This window comes from Trichechus manatus, unplaced genomic scaffold, assembly GCF_000243295.1.
Source record: "Trichechus manatus latirostris isolate Lorelei unplaced genomic scaffold, TriManLat1.0 scaffold00109, whole genome shotgun sequence".
Classification (NCBI taxonomy): Eukaryota; Metazoa; Chordata; class Mammalia; order Sirenia; family Trichechidae; genus Trichechus; species Trichechus manatus.
The window spans coordinates 2,807,895-2,827,984 of record NW_004444045.1 but is presented as its reverse complement, the minus strand read 5'-3'; the positions used below and the strand labels follow the sequence as shown (position 1 = coordinate 2,827,984).

Here is a 20,090-nt window from a genome sequence, read left to right as displayed (position 1 = left end):
TGGTCACTCCATCTCATCAAAAGATTTGGTCATCTGCACAATTAAAAGTGTGCAAACATTGCTATAATTGTTTTTAAATTTATTTCCCTTTATGTTTTATTTTCTTTAACATACTCAAATCAGAGGAAAAAAAACAAGAAAAGCTTTCCTCATTTTGTTCTGAGTAACAAGTTTCACTTCACCACCCATCTGTCAGTTTGTTGGACTGTGGTGGCTTGCTTGTTGCTGTGATGCTGGAGGGTATGCCACTGGTATTTCAAATACCAGCAGGGTCACCCATGGTGGGCAGGTTTCAGCAGAGCTTCCAGATTAAGACCAGGAGGAAAGGCCTGGTAATCTACTTCTGAAAATTAGCCAATGAAAACCTTATGGATCACAACAGAACACTGTCCAATACACTGCTGGAAGATGAGCCCCCTAGGTTAGAAGGCATTATACAATACTGCAAAAATGGGCTCAAACATACCAACCATCATGAATATGCAGATGGCACAGAGTCGGGCAACATTTGGTTCTGTTGTACGTAAGGTGGCCAAGAGTTGAAGCTGACTTGACAGCAACTAAACAACCAGTAACAATAACAAATTTCCCTGGTGAAGCTAACACACATTAACCAATTCCTCCTCTTAGTCTTTTTAATATATCATCCCATTTGTTGCTCACTTCAACTCTGAGAGGCAGAGGCAAGTATCATTATTGTTTCCATTGTACTAACTACTAACTACTACCCTGGTTGCGTAGCAGTTAAGAGCTATGGCTGCTAACCAAAAGGTTGGCAGTTCAAATCCACCAGGCACTCCTTGGAAACTTTACGGGGCAGTTCTGCTCTGTCCTATAGGGTCGCTATGAGTCAGAATTAACTCAACAGCAACTGAGTTTGGTTTTTATAAATGAGGAAATAGGGGGTCAAAGAGGTCAAGTAAATGGGTCAAGGTCACAGAGCTACTAAGTAGAAGAGCCAAGACTCCAAACTCATGCTCCTAACCATGGCATCTCCCAAATATATTGCTGTATATATATTCCTGTAAACATTCCTGTAAATTATACACACACACACACACATATATATACACAACCCGTGATATGTTGACACAATCTTCCTTGCAGAAAGTGAAGAGGACTTGAAGCACTTACTGATGAAGACCAAAGACTATAGCCTTCAGTATGGATTATTACACCTTAACATAAAGAAAACCAAAATCCTCACAACTGGACCAATAAGGAACATCATGATAAACAGAGAAAAGACTGAAGTTGTAAAGGATTCCATTCTACTTGGACCCACAATAACGCCCATGGAAGCAGCAGTCAAGAAATCAAACGATGTATTGTAGTGGGCAAACCTGCTGGAAAAGACTTCTTGAAAGTGTTAAAAAGTAAATACATTACTTTGAGGACTAAGGTGCAGCTGACCCAAGCCATAGTATTTCTCAATTGCCTTATACGCATGTGAAAGCTGGACAATGAATAAAGAAGACCGAAGCGGAATCAATGCCTTTGAATTATGGTGTTGGTGAAGAATACTGAATATACCATGGACTGCCAGAAGAATGAACAAATCTGTCTTGGAAGAAGTACACCAGACGCTCCTTAGAAGCGATGGTGAGACTTAATCTCACATACTCTGGACATTGTATCAGAAGGGACCAGTCCCTGCAGAAGGACATCATGCTTGGTAAAGTAGAGGTTCATCAAAAGAGAGGAAGACCCTCAATGAGATGGACTGACACAGTGGCTGCAAAGATGGGCTCAAGTATAGCAATGATTGTGAGGGTGGCACACGACCAGGCAGTGTTTCACTCTGTTGTACGTAGCGTCGCTATAAGTTGGAACTGATTCAATGGCAGCTAGCAACAACATATATATACATATATACGTATATACATATATATATATATATATATACACACACACATATATACATACACGTTATAATGTGTTCTTCAAATGTATGGGCAGAAACTATCTTGCCATCTTGTTTGTATTCCTCAATGCCATGTATAGAATAGCATAATTGCACAAGGACTAAGAACCCAGGATATGAAGTTAGACTGCTTCTGAAGTCAAATTCCAGCTCGATTACCATTATATAAAGAGCTCATTCCTTTCATTATTATTAACTTCACACATAGGCTCTCAATAAATAACTAACCCAGTAGGGCTTTCTGAAAGCCAGGAACTTAGATACATTGTTATCTAGATATGCTATGCTTTCATTTTTAAACGAGAATATCCTTGATCAATGAGTCATAACGCTATGGCTCCTCTTTATGATTAACTAGAGTGTTTTACCTATAAGGACACAGTTAGCTTAAACTTAGACGTGTAAAATGTAACCCTGGATGAAATGCTTGCAGAGGGCCAGGACATGTTCAGCATTGCCCTAAGAAAATGGTCATCCACATTCCCTTTCAATAGATGATTGGACACTCACCTTCACTTACCTTGATCTTGTAAATAAAAAGACCCTCACCCTGACTGGCTCCAGGAGTGATAGGGGGAAAATGGCCTAAACTCCAGTCAGGGGAGAGATCTACATATTTTGTACCAAAGTTTACAGAACTTCCTTCTTCAGGACTAGTATTGGCTGAACAGACAGGGAAGAATGTTACTGAAGAAGTGGTACAACCTTAAGCTCTTTCTTTCAGTCTCCTCATAGTCTATACAAACTATCTTGTAAATAAATAACTTTTATAGAAGTTCTAATAAGCCTTCCAGATAAAGAATTTCTAAAATGGGAAGAAACAACGGAATTAATTTATTAGCTTAAGTATATCTGTTTATTCTTAATAACATGCAGAGCAATACAGGTAGTCCCCAACTTATGACAGAATTCTGTTCCAAGGGCTCCATCCTAAACTGGGTCTGATGTAAGTCGAGTATCTTTTTTTTTTTCATAGCCTGCTATATGGCAGTATTTTGAACAGTAAATCATAACATTGTGAGTGAACACCTGAGAACGATAACATCAGCAAATTATGCGCTGCAACACTGCATGTAGTACATATTACTAACGATAAGATGTACAAAAACAGAAAGTTGTGAGATTTGTTGTAACTTGAATATGTCATAAGTCAGGGACTACCTGTATATTATACTCACTTGAACAATTTTCTTGCCTTTAAATTGAGGGTAATGTTGCAATAGCCAATATGCAAAAAGATGTATTTCTTTACAAAATTTTCCTAGGGTCCAATATGTATTTCTTCATATAACAATAATTTGGATTCTCTTCCAACCTAGTGAACACTTTAGAAAGGAACAAGAGACCAGAGAATGCTTTTGCCTTCCAAAACTGCCTTTCAATGTGAAGCCTGACTATCTCAAACCAATTTAAATGTAATATCCTAGACTTTGTTATTCTGAGTAAATTATATTATTTTTCATTTATATCCACACTCAGCACACAAAGCTTTAACAAAAACCATCCCCTCATGTCTTGCTACTTGGAACCATGCAAAAAGAAAAATCCAGAGGCTCAAAATCCTCTCTAAAATTTCACCGAGAGACATATCATTAGCTATCCACTAACTAGAAATAGCTAAAGTAAACTAAAGATAAATGAGTAGAAATTGAAGTACAATAAATTACGACAGCCTAGAGAGAGAACAACCTTTCTCTTATGATGTTTATTAAATTTTAATACACGCTTTGATAACACAAATGCTGTAAAAGTATCTTAGTTAGACTCTAGGTAACACTCCTTGCCTAACAGGGAGGTGGAGAAAGAGAATAATCTCAGCTCAGTCATTCTGACTGAGCTCCTCCTCCTTTGGAAAGGCTTTGATCATCAATTGAGTAGAGCACTGCCAAAAGTCGCTCCCCAGACTGGAAACCAAAATCACTGGAAGGTTCCCATGAGATGCAAGATTTGGGGGGAAATAAAGCTAATTATTCTGGGGTCTAACATAACCCAGAAGAGCAGAATAAAATAAGCTCCTGGGTTTGATGATCGAGCTTCACCAGTACGAAGAACTTCCCATTCAGCAGCTGGCCAAATGCTGCACAGGCAATCAAAGAGGCCTGAAGAATGGTTTAAGAGAACTTGAGCCTCGTTTGTAGCCTCCTTTTAGTGTAATATCCTTGAATGTCTCATTCTAAACCCTCCTCTTCGCTCATTCCCTGAGTGAACTCATTTATTCCTATGACTTCAGCAACTGTCAGGCAAGAACTCCAACCTCATAAAGGATAGCGTGGAATACATCCACTGTGACTCCATAGTGCTAAAAGTAGACAATGAGACTTAATGGATCAGAGCAAAACAGATTTCATCTCTTTCATATCCTCCATCTACCCCGTCATTAGTCATCTCACTGAACCCACCCCTTCTTCTTCATTCCCAGCTACTGTTTAAGTCTCCCATGATTTTTCATTTGGTTTAGCTTGCAATGCTGCCATTACAGATGTTTCTAGAAGGCAAATCTAATTATGCCATCCTCCTTTCTGGCTCTTTCCTCACAAAACCTGGACTGCACATACCCTGCAATAGGAGATGACTGTCTGGAATCTCTGGATCCTTAAGAGTTTCTTAAAGTGTCAGTTGTGGGCAGCAAGTTATTCTTGGTATTTCAAAAAACTTCAAGATACTCATGAATGTATCTGGATGAAGTGTATAGATAAATCATGAGATGAAATTATTTCACCTTAGCATGGTACCTGGTGTTCTTTTTTGACCTCCAAGGCAGGGTCAGGTGCTGGTCCTATGTTCCTGGGATTCTGACCGTCTCCACATTCAGCAATATGAGGCTGAACTGTCACTGCCTGGTGACTTGGATTCCCTAGACTAGACTAGCGTAAGGCTCTCTTAGGGCAATAGCGATCTTATTCACTGTTGGGTTTCCAGAGTCTAGGACTGGAGTATAGTAAGTACTCAATGGGTACTTGTTTTTAACAAACGTTTAGAAACCTGACTGATAGTTTTCTATTTCTGATTAACACAAACCGAGAGACAGGATTGAGAATTTTGCCTTAAACCATCAAGTCCATTCTGTTTGCCAACAAAACTTTTCAAAGCACAGGCATCAGAGATAGAAGGTATAAACAATGTGAAGTTCTTGAAGAAGTAAAAGAGAAAGGAACTGGTATTTATGGAGCAACTAGTATGTGCTAGGCCCTGTACCAGATGCTGCAGATAAATGTCTTCATTTCCTCCTCACACTCTGTGAGATAGTGTTTACATTTAGCAGATGTAAACAAAATAAGATTCAGAGAGATTAAATGATTTTCTAAACTCATGGAACAGCTAAGTACAATAGGAAATGTTCCAACCATTTAAAAAAAAAAAAGTTCCAACCATGTCTGTCTGATGCTAAAGTCTGTGTTGTTCCACATACATCATTTTTGCTGTAGGGAACAAAAAATTCATAGTAATGACAAATCCAAATGGCAGGCCTCCTACTTCTAAATCTGTTTAGCTTCCTAGAGGAATCTTGATGAATGAATCTAGGAGTTAAAGAATTAGTAAGAATTTAATTGTATCACAGGTACATAGGACATAATCTAAGATATTAATTTCTCCTAACTTCTGTATCAGAATATCCCAGAACTTCAAAAGACTTCATATATATAATGACAAAGCACAGTTTCCCAACGCTAAAGCTCAGGCCTTTCTCCTGCACAGTCTTCCACCAAGACCGAAGGCTCAAATGGACACATTAAGAAGCTTGCCGCCATGCAAGACTCTGTCTCGGTTTAGAGCAATATCATAGCACTGTGGCTACATTCTCTGCATAGAATGGAACCTCAAAACTCTGGGCCTGCCTCTCTCTCCATAGGCAAGCCCACACTTCTGTACCTACATCCAACAAAGTGTGACAAATTTAAAAATATAATAGGGTCATAGAAGGAGAAGAGGGTGGGAAGGATTGAACTCTATTACAATAAGGCATGTGCGGGGTGGTGGTACATTTTTTTTCCTTTAAGTTACAAAAGGCCAGGAAGTAACAAAATATTACTTGTATTGATGATTGCCATATAGGCCTTTATTCCTATTCTTACATTCTAATCTATTTTTAGTTTTTAATTCTGTTTAAGAACACTAGCAAGTTTTTACTGGATGCTCATTTCATTTACTTACTATCTTTAATCAGAAGTTTCAGTGTATTGCATTCTGGGATGTGTGCCAATTCCACACGTACTTAGGGAGATACATACATATATATATAGTCTCTGTTGCCTTGTAGATAGGTATTAAAGTGAATGGAAGAGATGATAAAGAATTAATCTTCATGAACAAAGGGGAGGCAGTTCCCTTCAATTAAATAATATGCAGAAATCCTCTCTGGAGTGGTCATGTCACATATCCCTTTCTAGAATCCCTCATGCCCCCCAACAGAATGGAAACGGTGTTTCACCTTTGCAGACAAACATACGAGAGGATGGCAGACAAAGAATATATTAAACAAACACTCAGCATGGATACTCTCCTCATCTAGACCTGGGCTGCCCACTAGAAACATGTGGCTATTGAGCATTGGAAACAGGGCTTGTCTGAAATAGGATGTGGTGCAAGTGCAAAATACACATGGGATAGTCAAGACTTAGTCTGAAAACAAGTAAAATATCTATCTAATCACTTTTTTTTATCGATCACTTGCTGAAATAAGAGTTTGTAATATATTGGCTAAGTAAACTAAATCATTAATTTCCTCTTTCTTTTTACTTTAATGAAACATGCTGTTCTTAGTTGTTGTCAAGTAGGCTCCAACCTTGGTGAACTCACCCATAACAGAATGAAACGTGGCCTGGTCCTGCGCCATCTTCGTGGTCATTGCATGTTGGAGCCCACTGTTGGGGCTCTGGTGTAGTGCCTTCCAACCCAAGGGGCTACTCTTCCGCCACTACATAGGGCGATATTCTGTTGTGATCCATAAGGTTTTCATTAGTTAATTTTAAGAACTCATCTGTCAGCTTGTTGTACTGTGGAGGCTTGCATGTTGCTGTGATGCTGGAAGCTATGCCACCAGTATTTCAAATACTAGCAGGGCCACCCATGGTGGACAGGTTTCAGTGGCGTTTCCAGACTAAGACAGACTAGAAAGAACGACATGGCAGTCTACTTCTGAAACAACTGGCCAGTGAAAACTTTATAAATAACAGCCACTACAGTTCAACAAACTGACAACTGGTGGTTTTGAAATGTGACTACTAGAAAATTAACAATTACATATGTGGCTTGCATTCTATGTCTATTGTTTAGCTCTGCTCTAGACATTCAGGTCTACGTCTCTCTGAACTCTAAAACAAATTGAGATAGAACAGATTGTGGTGGAAATAGGCTGTCTCAGTTACTTAGTCCTGCTGTAACAGAAATACCACGTGGACGGCTTTAAAGAACAAAAATTTATTTCCTCACAGTTTAGGAGGCTAATAGTCCCAACTGAGGGCACCGACTCTGTTCTCTCTCTGTAGGCCCGAGGGGGAAGCTCCGTGTCTCTTTCAGCTTTGGTAGTCCCAGCGTTCCTTTGTTCCTTGGCAATCTTCATGTGGCATCTATCTTTCCTGCTTGTGCCTGCTTGTCTCTGTGTCTATGCTGTTTCTTAGGACTCAGCAGTGACCAGGTTCAAGACACAGCCTACACTGATAAGGCCTCATTAATGTAACAAAGAAAATCTTATTTCCAGATGGGATTATGTCCACAGGTATAAGGGTTAGGATTCCAACACATTTTTTTGGGGGGTGCGGGGGGGACACAATTTAATCCATAATATAGACTAAGGAGTCAGTGTAACACCACTTAAAAGCAAAGATAAGCAAGTTAGGGAAGTGGGACCCACAGCCCAGGGAGCCGTACTGTGCTGAGTTCTTTTATTCTGGTGATCTACGGTGTGTACGTGAGTATGTGAAGGTGTGTGTTACACAAAAAAACTGCCTCCAGTACTTCTTTCACCTCCTCTCAGGGACCTTCCTTAAAAAAGAAGACTTAAAAAAAAAAACCACCTCATCGATGTGAATAGGCCAGCGCAAGATTCTTAAAATTTTCTGACAATGAATCCTCAACTTTTTTACACAAAAGAGAATTTTGGCATTTGACAAATTTGGCAACTACCTGTCACCTTCAGCATCTAAAATTGCCTTCTATCCCATGGCCAATATTCCCGGGACTCTAGATTTTTGTTTTTCTCAATTTCTCCCTAGTAGAAGTAACATGAATTGGCTGGTTCTCAACAGTGGACTGAATAATTAAAATGCACACCTATACTCCAAACCTCGTTACAGCCGATAGTTTCAGTGGTTGAAGGGATACAAGTCAGAAGGCAAATAGCCAATGCAGTAAAAAAAGTGCGAGAATCAACAGTCATAAAGATCTGGGTTCAAATCCCAGCTCTGCTGCTTACCAGCTGTGTACACCATGGGGATCACCATCATTGTCTTCATATTACTTCAGAGGAGTGTTGTGAAAATTCAATTAAGTAATGCATGTCAAGCAAAGTGCCTAGCACACTGCATATTCGATGGAAAATAAGCTCCTCCTCGCCTTTCCCCTCAGTAATTCTGCGCGTAGAGCATTCACATTACACTACCGATTCTCCTTTAAAATGCTAGGGTGGCAAAGGTCACAGTTATAGGCCACTTTACCTGCTCAACAGGTTATATTAAGGAATTTGATTTTCATAAATACAGTAATTATAGATACTGCATAGGATAAGGCTCCAGACTTTTCTAGAATTGAGTTTTTACATTTAAAAAAAAAAAACAAAAAACTCAAAAACAGCTGCCTATATCCTTACTGACTTCTTGAGGCTGGAAAGGAACAGCAAGCAATGCGAGAATCACTTACCTCCCAGAGTTCCAATGGCTCCTGGTTTTACTTATGAGGTTCCATTCCCTCAAAAGCCTAGATAAACTAGATTACTTAATACGTGGGGCCTCTGTTTCTATCTCTCACAAGACTAACTTGTTAATCAATCGTGTTTTTAACAGTCCATTCAACAGAGTAACAGCCAATACAACTAGCAAGAATAAGCAGTTCCCAGTGGAGCATGGTTCGGACTTTTTTCTCTCCCTTTCTTTCCTCTTACAAAATGTGCTTTAGCGTATTTTCTAGTCCATGCCTTTGAGTTTGTCTATTCCCTCTTCTTCTACCAGCTTCTCAACTGAAGCAGGCAAAGATCTGAATTGAACACTAGAAACATTCTTCAATGTTTCTTACTACTCTGCATGGTTGCTTGCAGGGGGTATCCCATTTGTTTCACTGATTTTCACCTGATTGTTTTTATTTCAGTTTTGCTTAATTCCTTATTTTAAGACATTTATTTTGGTAACATGTAGTAATATTAATAAATCAATATTTTAACAATTTCTGTAATAAAATCTCATCAGCATTTGATTAGTCATCTTTTTCTTCCTCTTTCTCTACTTTTCATTTTCTTTCTCTTTTTTCTTCTCTCTCCCCTCTCTTACTCTGTTTTTTCTCCCTCTTTTCCCTCTCCTCTGTGATCTGAAATATCCTCCCGTCACCTAAGGAACCTCCATATTACCTCTGAGTTGAGCTTTCCAGCCAGTGTTCTTGAGTTCAAAGCCGAAGTGGGCTGTTGACTCCAACACTCACAACACCCAGAGACCTTTATTCAAAGTTGTCCAATGGCAAGTCTTGTAAGGCAATCTCTCTGTCTTGTCAAGGACTATATGTGCTATGCCCCACAGGTTCAATAAGAGGCAAATATAAAGCAGTGGCTAGAACAATCATTTCATTTTCAAAAAGAGGGAAGGAATCTTTGCCACCTATAAATCTGTATAAGCCTTTGTGGGTTAAGAGAGATAGATACTATAGATTACAGATTTAAATCTATAATTAAAATAATTAAAAATAGTATTTAATTAGTAGAGTACTTACCCACATTGCAAGAATTAACGATGCCATACAGACAATTCAGCAAGAAACGCTTAAGGTATTACAGTTCAACAAATGCTGACTGGAAACCTACTCATACACTCTATTTAGGTACACTTAAATACATTCTCTTGTTAACATTATAAAAATGTTTTTGATCCTTTTCACTCTTGCTTCCTAGGGAATCATAAAGTATATTTCCAAAGAATATAATCTTTCTTCAACAGCTCTCTACAGTAAAACTTTATTAACTACGTGTTGCTCACTTTGTCAGGGATTAGTTGTGTGACCCAAGACAAGTCATTTCCCTCGAGTTGCTCCCATGTCTTCACCTCTAAAATGTAAGTGTTGGAATGGGGTCTGTGTCCCAAATCCATGACAAGGTCTGCTCCAGCTCCATGCCAGTGACTGTGTGACTATATTAGGGAATGGGAAATTGGGGGCAGGGGGAGAGGAAAAGAAGGCTATCTATCAAGCAAAGTATAAGGTTATTATGCATTAATGTTTTTCCATTCGGCCTCCCTCTCTGGGTTAAAGACATTAGTGGCCATTCATTGATGTCTTGCTATTTAACAGACAATGGGATAGTAGATACTATTGGTCAAATGTTACCAACAAAAATCTGAAACATAAAGAGGTTAAATAACCTGTCTGAGATCACAGAGCTAGTAAGTACAGTGACTGCTCTCTTTCCAGGGCTCTCGCAGTCCTTTATAAGTCCTTATTTTACCTTATCATGTTGCTTCACTGTTATTTATTTAATGTATCTTTCTCCATTTATGGACGGATTTTTTTTAGCACTTTAGAAAGTTTAAAATCTCCATTTATTGATTTTAAACTTTCTAAAGTGATTCCTCAATGCAGCCCCAATGCCTACCACCATGCCTGGAATATACGAGGTGCTCAACATATGTTGACATGTCTGAGAAGGCAAAAAATGCCATTCATTGTGAAAATTTTAGGTATTTGATATACAGGAAATATCAAACTCCCAAATTCCATTTATATATTGCTGAGTGGACTGAAGATCTGGCCCTTATAGAAAATTATTTTTTCCTAGAATATTCCCTCTCTGTCTCTATCTTCTTTCCTAATCTGACAGATTTATAAACTAATGGTGAAGAAAGACTGTGTATTTTGGCTCGCAGACACAGCTACTTCTTTACAGGCAGTCCCCGACTTATGACAGGGTTCCGTTCAGACAACTCCGTCATTAGTTAGTTCTGACATAAGTCAAATACTTTTTTCTATTTTGGTTTTCATTACTACTGCCTTTTATTATCAGTATCTTTATAAGTCCGATCAGTAAATGATAAAATTGAACATCTGCACGTGAACATCTGAGAATGATAACATCAGCAATTTACATGCTGCAACACTGCATAGAGTAGATATTACTAATGATAAGATGTACCAAAAAAAAAGACAGTTGTAAGTGCACTTCATTGTAACTGAATACGTTGTAAGTTGGGGACTACTTGCATTTGTTTCTACATTTTCATAAATTAGAGAAATTTCTCTTCATTTAAGCATGTCACAATTCTTATCCAAATACCTCCACCAATTTTGCTCTATGCTACATTATCTTTTTTTCTTCAATATTTTATTATAATAATTTCAAACATTCCACAAAGTTCAAATAATTTTAGAATTAATACCTATATTCCCATATGCAGATTCTATCCTAAACATTTTACTATACTTGCTTTATAGTGTATCTATCAATTTATCTATTCCTCTATCCATCCATTAATTCATTATTTGTTGATGCATTTCAAAACAAATTGCAGACATCTGTACATCCCCCCAAATGCGTTAGCATGCATATTTACCCAACATTATCTCTCACAATTACATAAAATCTTTGTATCCTATATTTTCTATTGATTCTCAGACTGTAAACTTTTTTTTCTTCCTATGAATATCTCTAGACTCCCTAAGTGGTGCAAATGGTTAATGTGCTTGACTCCTAACTGATAGCTTGGAAGTTCAAGTACACCCAGGGTGCCTTGGAAGAAAGGCCTGGTGATCTATTTCTGAAAAAACAGTCATTGAAAACCCTGCGAAGCACAGTTCTACTCTGACACACTTGGGGGTGCCATGAGTCAGAATTGATTCTATGGTAACTGGTTTGAATTTTTTTGGTGACTTGCTTTTGGAATTGAGGCCCCACACCTACAAATTATTGTCTGATCTAGAAGAAGGCAAGTCAGAGGTTAGACCAGGAGAGTAAAAGCCCAAAATATTTTTGAATCCATAAAATTCTGGGTTGAGTAAGTGCCACATAAAAATCAAAACTCCAACCTTCATTCTTCATTCAAGGAGTCAGTGATAATCACATTAGCTTTTGCTTCAGGACTTCATAAATTGACAACTGATAATTAGAACATCACTGTTGAAACTCGGGTCCTCAAGGTTTCTGTACGAAGGCCACCATGGCATTTCAGCCTGGGTCAAGTGTTTGACAAGGCAAACCTATCAGCTTGTACCATCCACCTCTCCAGGAGATGTCAGCTCATAACAGGCATGGGGCCAACGGAGAAAACACTACAAACAGTAATTTTCAAAGTTAATGATCTAAAATAATTAGAGCAAATGTAGCAGTAGTTTGCAAGTTGTTTGGCAAAGCCAAAAAACCAGGGAAGAAATTTTTTATGTAAACCTTTTAAATAATCTTGTTTTATTCCCAAACTGAAGTTACACCTTCTCCACGTCAGTACCAAAAAGTGCTGGCTATTAGAAATACTCTTCTTCCCGTTAGAAATTTCCCATTCATCATATCAACTCAAGTGTAAATTTTACTGCCTCTGTGAAGCCTTCCAGGTCTTTTCCCAACAGGAGCATTTTTTTTCTGCTCAGTTCTCATAGCAATTGTTCATGTCTCAATTAACATATTTATGATTTGATTGATAATGAGCTCATTACATGTGTGTCTGCCCCATTATTAGTACACTGTGCCATCATGATTTTAGAAAATGAAGATCATGCTATTTAGCTTCTAATGTGTGTTCAAAGAATGTTGAATAAATTAAGGTTGACGCCTGCATCAAATTGTTTCCTGCCAGTTGGTGTGGATGGGCATTCTCTGATACTACCGTGAGCATTGGCTAGCCAACAAAAGAGAAGAAAGGACAGGTTAGCAGCAGTTAGTAAAATAAGCTTAGATTCTGGAAATCCAAGCAAAAATGCATAAACAATCTTTTTCTTATTAAATCCCAGAGTTAATAGATCCCATTGAATCACAGATCACCACTGTAAGGCGAGGCTATTTAAGTGGAATTTTTATCTTTGCAAGATAGTATTTTAAAAGGGACCCCCTTTCATCACTGAAAAGCAAAACTATTTTTCAGAGAATAAGCTTCGGTTTTATGTCATGTCATTCTTTTGATCAAAAAGGTGCTTTATATATTCCTTTTTTAATTGCGCGCATTCTACTTCCTACTTTGTGTTAAAAAAGGGAACTTGGATGACAAGGAAGTCATGCTCATTTAGCTCACCCTCCCCAGCGGGGGACGTGGCGCTATGGGTCTATGCCATGTTTGGCAATTCCTTTCCCGTCAACAATTTATCAGAACAGGTTTCCTAGCACCACAACCACACTGCTTGCATGTCCCCAGCAAATTCATCAGCTTCTGTCATTACAGTTCTGAATTTGGATATTTTTAGCTAGACTGAGGTCTCCCAAGACTCAATGTCAATACTGCTGTATGAATCAGCCCAGCAAGGGGATGGGGAGCAGCAATTTCAGAGTCATTGTGGTTTTTTTTTTTTTCCTCCTGGAGCAGGGATCACCTTGTTGGATCCCTGCCAGAAATGCGTTGTAGGCTGCTCCAGCTCATGGGGCCCGAGAAGGGCTCTGTATCCATTTGGCAATGCAATGTACCGCACAGCTGAACCACCCCACTGACTTTCCTCTGACTGATGATCGCTCAGTTGAAAAGGAAACCCTCTGATGGGAAGATGATGAGGCCTCAAAGAGTGGATACCGAAGCTCAAAGCATAGATGTGAGCACATGAGGCAAACTACGTCTCCAGAGGGAAAAGCCAGCCTCAAATGCATTTCAGTCTGGAACTCTTTTCTTATTACTGCTATTTCTCCAACTTTCCCAATGAAAAGAGGAAGACGGGAACAAAAATGTTCTCACACAATCCCTCCAACCTGACAAATGAGCAAAAATACTACCGTGAAGTTAATAAGAGGATTAACTGTCACCGAATGCAACGTACCACATTATCGTAATCACCATTATTTTCCATGACTCAGATTTGAAGCCGTTTCAACACAAGTCAACTTGGAAAGTGGCTTTCACATCATCTTTTATTCATATTTCTGTTGTTTTTCTCAGTTATTAAAACACCATACTGACACTGGGGAGGCCAAAATGCCCAAGGCTGGTAGAACGCAAGCTTGTAAAAGCAGAAAAAACACATCCTGCCTTTGCCCTCTCTGGAGTCATTCATTCCTGATGTGGAAGGAATATGTCAGAAAGACAGAAAACATATTATATAATTTAGGGTTTAGCATACACAGGATGATAGGGATCATTCCCACTTAACCACGGAGCACAGGCAGTCCAAAAAAAAAAAAAAACGGGAACAATACAGAATATTAGAAAAGTTGACTAGCTGACCCTAGCTTTGCGTGGTTCAGAGGTGGGGAAGGGCTGGAGGAGGTCCCTTATTGAACTGTTCCAGCTGTCACTTGGTCAAACTGTCTGACTCTTAACCGTTTGTTTCACCAATCCCTGGGGAGAAATGGCTGAAGAAAGCTGTTTCATAGTCACCCATTCAGTTTTGTTTTGATCCTCACCTCTAAATTCCCAAAAGGGTAGGATTTGATGTCTCCAAAGGAAGAGTAACTTCAAGGAACCTGTCACACTAAGCATTTTGCATCTTAATTCTTTGTCTATATTTTCCACTGTGGAAAATTATCTTTTGAAGTGATTCTCCTCCTCTCCAATTAAGGCTGCTTCTGCTCTAGCTTGAATCACTCCTGGGGTATTATAAGAGCCTTCTAATGATTTTCTGCATCTTTGTTTGCCCATTCCAAACCTTTATCCATTCGCCAAACAGTCATTAATGCGCCAGTAGGAGGGTGGGAGCTGGAGAGCAATGAAGATAGTGAGAAGTGGAGACACCTGAGGCAGTTTAGCGACAGCATGGCCAAGACACGCTAATGGATTGGGGAAGGTTTGTGTGTGAGGAAACATGCGGAGTCACTGCTGATTTCCAGCTTTTTAGAGCAACTGGACTGATGATAGACAAGACTGGAGGAAAAACAAAATTGGGGATGAAACCAAGAGTTGATGTTTGTATGAGGTAAGTTTGGGATACCTTGAGATATCCAAGGTACTTTTATGCATTTAAAAACATGAGTCTACAAGGCTTCATCAGATTGCCAAAAAAAGTCCATGCCACCAACAAAGTTTAGAGCCCCTGACATGGAGCCGAAGCTAGAGGCAAGAAAAGACGGCCCAGGATCAAACTAAAACACCCCCGTGATGAAACTGAGTAGAGGGAAAAGTGCTAGCAATGAAAGAGATGCTCGTGATTCTGGAAGAAATATAGAAGGAGAACATGGTGGGCAGGAAAGGAGGAGAGGATATTGTTTCCCGGACGGAGTGGTTGGTTGTGGTGAGGTGGCTGATTATCCAGTGAAGTGAAGATAGTGCATTTGGCAATGGGGAGGACACTGCTAACCCTGTTTAATGATTTCATTTCAGTGGTAGTGGCAGAAGCTAGACTGGGTGAGTGGAAAAGTAAATGTGAGATAAAGAGGTAGACATGATGTAGACAACTTTTCAAGAACTTTAGCTGTGAAGGGAAAGAAAGAAATGGGGTGACTGTTCAAGGGAGTTAAGGAAGGATTTTGTTAACATGGGGAGGTAATTTCTCTAGGGCTCAGTATCCTCGTTCATAAAAAAGGTATGCTAAAATTACCTAACCCATGACTTTGTTGTGACAATGAAAAGAAATATGTGTGAAGTGCTTAGCACAGTGCCTGGCACATAGTAAGTAGTTGATAAGTATCAGCTATTATTATTATTGGAGCCCTGGTGGCATAATGGTTAAGTGTCACAGCTGCTAACCAAAAGGTTGGCAGTTCGAATCCACCAGCTGCTCCTTGGAAACCCTATGGGGTAGTTCTACTCTGTCCTATAGGGTCACTATGAGTCGGAATGGACTCAGCGGCAACAAGTTTGATGTGTTTTTATTATTATTATTATTATAGTTATTCTCATCTCTCATTATGCTTTGTTCAGATCTGTATTATGACACTTATTACATACTATTATAGTTCACTTATACATGTCTTTCTTCTAAGCTAGTTGGAAACATATAATTGCCACCTAATAAATAAATGTTAAACTGAACTGGAATTGAATCAAGAAAGCAAACAATATAGACAGTGCAATCAACTATGACAAAAGCGTCCTTTGAATTCAACAGGAGCGACAAAGTCTTCTCAAGGTCTCAGGTCAGCCATGGATAGCACCTTGCTGGGGGCAGGGGAAAGGCTCCGGGCATGAATCACATGAGGCGGCCAAGTCACTTCTCATTTAGATTTATGAATGTCATATTCTTTATTGACTCTCAGAAGAGTTTCTAATCAGAAAGATTCCAAACAGGTTTCAGCCATCTCGTTAGGACACAGGAAACTGGATCAAGAGGATAACCTCTGAAATCCTCCCTTAGTCATTGATCTTTGGGAAATTAGCCCCTGTGGCTTAGATCACTCTGTAGATTATAAACATGTCCAGTAAATATGACCTCCATCTAGATTTGTCCAGTAATTGCAACAGCATTTGGCAGCAGAGAAAATGCCTGCCAAGCAGCTGTAGCGGGCGCTGTAAATCAATGCAGGATACTTATACGGCTCTGTATTCCATGGGGGCGCAAAGCCTTCCAAGAAGATTATCCGCATAGATTGCAGGGTGGCAAAGTGGCATTATGAACACACAACTCCCGTATCCATTTTCTTTCCATTTACCTGAATGTCAGAGTTGTTGAGCAAGAAAATGACATTGTTCAACAAGGAAAAGCTCTATAGCTAAAGTGGAAGACATATTTCAATGAAAGCAGTACTGAAGGAAAACAAAAATGGTAACAAAAGGAAAAGAGTCAAAGACATGATGCTTTGATAAACAAACACTTTTTTAGCCTATATTTGCTTCATAGAAATATATAGTATGCACACACATAAATGTATACATATACATACTATATATGTGTATATATGTATGTACATAAATATGTACATATAGGTCTATATGTTTACGTGTACAAAAACCAAACTCATTGCCATTGCTTCGATTCTGACTCCTAGCGACCCTATAGGACAGAGTAGAACTGCCCCATAGGGTTTCCAAGGAGCAGCTGGTGGATTCGAACTTCCAACCTTTTGGTTAGCAGCCTGAGCTCTTCACCACTGCGCCACTAGGGCTCCATGTATATGTATATGTGTATGTGTACATACATGTACCTGTATATGTATGTATATACGTATATATACACACACACATTCCAGTTACCAAAACCTTACCCCTTTATAAACATATTTAGTAATTTAAGTCAAACATTCCTTGTTAAGTAATATTTCTCTGCTCAAATGGTGTGTCACTTAGTTGATTGAATGTGTGCTTGTATGGTGTTGACTGGATCCAATAGGGAAACAGGAGAATAAATGGACACAGTTCAGCTAGACTGTGAAGACAGGGAAAAAAATCTCTGAGCCACAGAAATACACATACCATCATCTCCGTGAGCCTTCTTAAATTCGATAGTAAATAATAATACTAACAACAACAACATAGCTGAAGACTGAAAGAAAAGCTTAGGTACTAAATCATATACATTCTTTTTAATGTATACAAAAGCAGAGTGTTGTTTGAATTACGCACACAATTACAGAAACAGGAGTTAGAGCCATATTTATTCTATCTGTAATGAAGCCACGGGGGGTAGAGGAAACTATACTTGCTTAGACCCCAAATATGACTCCTATAGGTCACTTACTCCTTCTCTGTAAAATTAAAAAAAGAAATTCAGGGATGCCAAGTACATTTGGCATAAAGGGTCAGTGGGTACTTAAACCTAGCCTTTGCTCTGCTCTCCTAGCCATGTGCCCAGGCGTGGGGCTACAGCCTTCTGGAAGGGATGCCTATTTTCTAATCCTCATGAAGACATCATATGGGCTAGTAGAGTACCTGAAAACACCTGCCTTTCAAGGTTGTTGTGATCATAAAGAGTAATCTTCTCTCTCTTAGGTACCGTCAAGTCAGTTCTGACTCAGCATGACCCTACGTACAACAGAATGAAACACTGCCCGGTCCTGTGCCATCCTCACAATCATTGCGATGTTTGAGCCCATTGTTGCAGAAGAGTGATATACATCACATATTATCATTAAGTGCCAGGCACAACATAGACATTCTGTAATTCAGCTATGGTTTTTATTCACTTTTTAAATTTTGGTTGCTTGAGTTTACATAAATGTAAGTTTTCACCATACAAAATCAGAGACAACTAGGGAATATTTCGGTAAAAAGATCGTTGTTAACGCTCTGTGTGCACAGGTGTGATCTTATCTTAATATATAGTACAATGCTTTACCAAGGGGAGTCCCTGGGTGGTGCAAATGGTTAGCTTGCTCAGCTGCTAACTGAAAGGCTGGGCATTCGAATCCACTCAGCAGTGCCTCAGAAGCAAGCCCTGGCAATCTACTTCTGGAAAATTGGTCACTGAAAATCCTGTGGAGCACAGTTCTACCCTGACATACATGGAGTCACCACGGCTTGGAATCGACTCAATGGCAATTGTTTTTTGTTTGTTTTTTCTTTTCCAAGAACAGCCATATAGACTTTTTCTCTTCTATTCATATTCTTTTCCATCTACAATCAAGGTTTTAAAATAATAATAAATTGGGGGGAGGGTGAGTATATTTACTGTTACACAGAGAAGCCCCAATCCAGAAGATAATGGAGCTGTCAAAAACTAGGATTTAATAAAGGATAAATGCCGCCAGATAAACCTGATGAACTGTTTAGACAATTATAAACCAGGAAAGCACACATTATGAATGCAGTCACTTGGCTATGAGAACACAATGCTCATAGAGAGAACTGGATGAAATACTGACGAAAGGGGAAAAAAAGAAGGAAAAATAAAAGAATGGCCAGCAAGCTGTGGGGGCAGTCTAGAGAAATTCCACAGATGTCTATGGAAGGTCTTCGGTTTATTGATCTTTATTAATGATCTTTAGAAGGAAGTAAACAGCATGCTAATGAAATCTGCAGACGATAGTAAGCTAGAGAAAGTTGCAAAACATCAGCAAGGACAGAGAAATAATACAGATGGTCTGAGAGGAGTTACAGATCTTGGGATCAAATAACAAAACGAGAGTCAGGTTGGGAAAAGGCCAGCTTATACGCCAGGGGAAAATGACTGGAAACACAGATATCCACAGGGATGAAAAAAACCTGGAAAAGAGGTCTTCTGAGAAGGACTTGTTGGAATGGGGCTGAGGCTAAACAGCAGTTGCCACGAGGGTGAGTTTGTGCTACAAGATGGCAGCCCAAGAGGAAGTATTACTTTGAACTGCAGATGGAAAAATATCACAGTAAACAAAGGCGCAAGTATTTCTCTCTACTGAATTTCTCTGCACCTGGAGTCCTGGTTTTGGTGTAGGGGAATCTCTACCAGAAAATCTGGAACAAATTGAGAGTGTAAGAGCAGAGATATAAGCAACAGGAAGCCTGTTATAACAGAAGATTAGAAGAGCAAAGCATGACTGACTTGGCTAAAGGATGCAAAAGTCTGATGATGTTCAATGAAATATGGAAATAAAAAAGCAAACTGTGATGCAAGAGTCAAAGCAGCAGAGTGAAAAAACAACGAATTAAGCTAAAGAGAGAATGTAGCATGAATAGTCGGAAGAAATTCCAAGTCAATTAACTCGGGAAATGATATCATGAATCGTTCGAGGGAAGCCACAGGATCAAGTTCAAGCATTGCTCAGAGTAAGAAGCTTAAAATGATAAAGAGCATTTACTCTAAGTCAAAAAGGACCTCGGGGAATGTTATCTAATCCATACCCGTGTCTCTGGGAAAGCATACATCTAAATCATTCCTGGTCAATTATAAGCTATATTATTTCCAAAAATAAAATTCACGGTAAGGAGTTATGTTGGAAGGGAATTAGGCAATTACAGAGATTTTGATAAGTTAACTTTCTACTTGACACATTGGGGAACCTAGT

The 20,090-nt window shown here is 39.1% G+C and overlaps 1 protein-coding gene across 1 annotated transcript in view; it reads right to left on the bottom strand.

The window, feature by feature from the left end:
* The window catches only part of NRG1 (neuregulin 1), a 1,165,780-nt gene that overhangs the window by 806,993 nt on the left and 338,697 nt on the right, over window positions 1-20,090 (bottom strand). The window contains exon 4 of the mRNA XM_023737842.1: window positions 4,264-4,284. Coding sequence (XP_023593610.1) covers window positions 4,264-4,284 — 21 coding nt within the window. The remainder of the gene's footprint in view (window positions 1-4,263; window positions 4,285-20,090) is intronic.